Raw genomic sequence first — 2055 nt, 5'->3', positions numbered from 1 at the left:
TTTTTAAGTATTACTACTTGTCTATTAGTCACTAAATGGCCTAGGACCTCAATACATTACAGATATGCTCACTGAATACAAACCTAACAGATCACTCAGATCTTTAGGATCAAATAAACTAGAAATTCCAAGAGTTCAGTCAAAGCAGGGTGAATCGGCCTTCAGCAACCACACCCCTCGCTGCTGGAATCAGCTTCAAGAAATGATCAGATGTGCTCCAACATTAGGTACATTCAAATCAAGGCTGAAAACACATCTGTTTAGCTGTGCCTGAATGAGCACTGTGCTACGTCCAACAGATCTCACCATTATGTTTTTCTCTTCTTTTTCATTATTTTATAACCTATTTTAACACATTTTTAACTGTTTTTAATCATTTTTATTATTTTGCCTCTTTTATTCCTGTTTATGTAAAGCACTTTGAATTGCCACGGTGCATGAAATGTGCTATATAAATAAACTTGCCTTGCCTTAAGTTAGTGAAAATGCAGTTGTTCATTGTCAGTTCATGTTAACCCGCGGTGCATTAACTAATGTTAACAAGCATGAACTTGGATTAATGCTGAACTAGGATTAATAAATGCTGTACAACTGCTGTTCATAATTAGTTTATGTTAGTAAACACATTAGCTAAAGAAACTTTATTGTAAAGTGTGACCAGACGAACAAACCTGGTTAAATCCCATTAAGAAAATATCTATATTTTACTGTGTGTCCTTTTGTTTATTGTGCAGCTCATACACAGTGAACCCCTATTGATTAATATATGCATACTATTAGATGAACAGCAAACAAATCAAAAACTAAAACTCGAAATATGTCCAGTCCAAAAGAAAACTCATTTAATAACAAAAGGGATATTTTATTGAAACTAAGGCACAATACAATACTTATATATGTATATATTGACCTTATGGTGTGTGACTTACTGTATATAAACTGAATTCTGGTGATGACTGATTACTTGCAGGTGGTTTGAACACACCATATCAAGTGGACTAAACATGATGTGCAGGTAAATGCAGTTTTTCTACAGTGCTGCCCTTCAGGCCTCGGTTATGGTTTAGTGTAGCGTATGTATTTCTTCCCAGAAGGCACTTCTTTGAGGGTAAAACCAGCCGGGAAAAGCTTGTTGGCCTCTTCATCTGAGAGAGATGGGATGACCATGACCTCTTGACCAGGCTTTAAAAAAATAAATAAATTAAAAAAAGCCAATTGAAATATACATTCAAGGATTTCATACAAACAATGATCACATTTATGCAATAGTCAAATTAGCACAATTATATGTTTATTTGTATTTTATCATAAAGGAAGGAAGGAAAGAGACTCATAGACAGTACAACAAAACAAAGACTGTCTCTCACCTTCCAGTCTACCGGTGTGGCCACTTTTTTTGTAGCAGTCAGCTGCAGAGAGTCAACAACACGAAGAATCTCATCGAAATTGCGCCCCGTAGTGGCGGGATAGAGAATAGAAAGCTTCAACCTCTTGTCAGGACCTACCACAAACACCTGAAACATAAGAAACATGTTAAGAGATGAACAAATAAATAAATTAATAAATAAAACACAAGGACATGAACCCTGTCGGCTTCATAACTGGTCAATTAAGCAAAAAAACTGCAGGTAAAACAGTAATACATCTGGGCAATTCTGAGACTTTGGACTTTTCAGAAAGTTTTTTTTTTCCAGACTAAAAAGTAAAGCATTATGTAAAAAAAATACTTAAGGTAGTTCTCAAAAGGAGTTATTTTTCCTCCTGAACAGAGCCATAAATCCCCATGTTAGCATCATTTACACCAAAGTGCACAAATAATAATAATAATAAAACAATATTTATTTTGAAAGTTTAGAGATTCGTTTCAACGGTGCGTAATTTGCCAGATCACATACATTTTCAAAACTTTTTGTAAAATTATATGTCTTCTGGCTGTTCACTTTTTTCTGAATTACCAAGGCAAGTTATAAAAGGAGAAAAAAAATCCTGACTGGTTTACAACAACAACAACAATAATAATAATAATAATAAAATAAAAGAGAATATGAACCTGAC

At 34.2% G+C, this 2055-nt stretch overlaps 1 protein-coding gene across 1 annotated transcript in view; it reads right to left on the bottom strand.

The window, feature by feature from the left end:
- Positions 1 to 841: 841 nt before the first annotated feature.
- prdx6 (peroxiredoxin 6) overlaps positions 842 to 2055 on the bottom strand; it is a 17932-nt gene continuing 16718 nt past the window's right edge. Inside the window, exons 4-5 of the mRNA XM_056481508.1 lie at positions 1368 to 1514; positions 842 to 1182 (exon numbers count right to left, since the gene is read on the bottom strand). Of these exons, the coding sequence (XP_056337483.1) occupies positions 1057 to 1182; positions 1368 to 1514 (273 nt within the window). The 3' untranslated portion in view covers positions 842 to 1056. The remainder of the gene's footprint in view (positions 1183 to 1367; positions 1515 to 2055) is intronic.

This window comes from Danio aesculapii, chromosome 20 (genome assembly GCF_903798145.1).
Source record: "Danio aesculapii chromosome 20, fDanAes4.1, whole genome shotgun sequence".
In the NCBI taxonomy this organism is placed as follows: Eukaryota; Metazoa; Chordata; class Actinopteri; order Cypriniformes; family Danionidae; genus Danio; species Danio aesculapii.
This window is presented reverse-complemented; position numbering and strand designations above follow the sequence as displayed.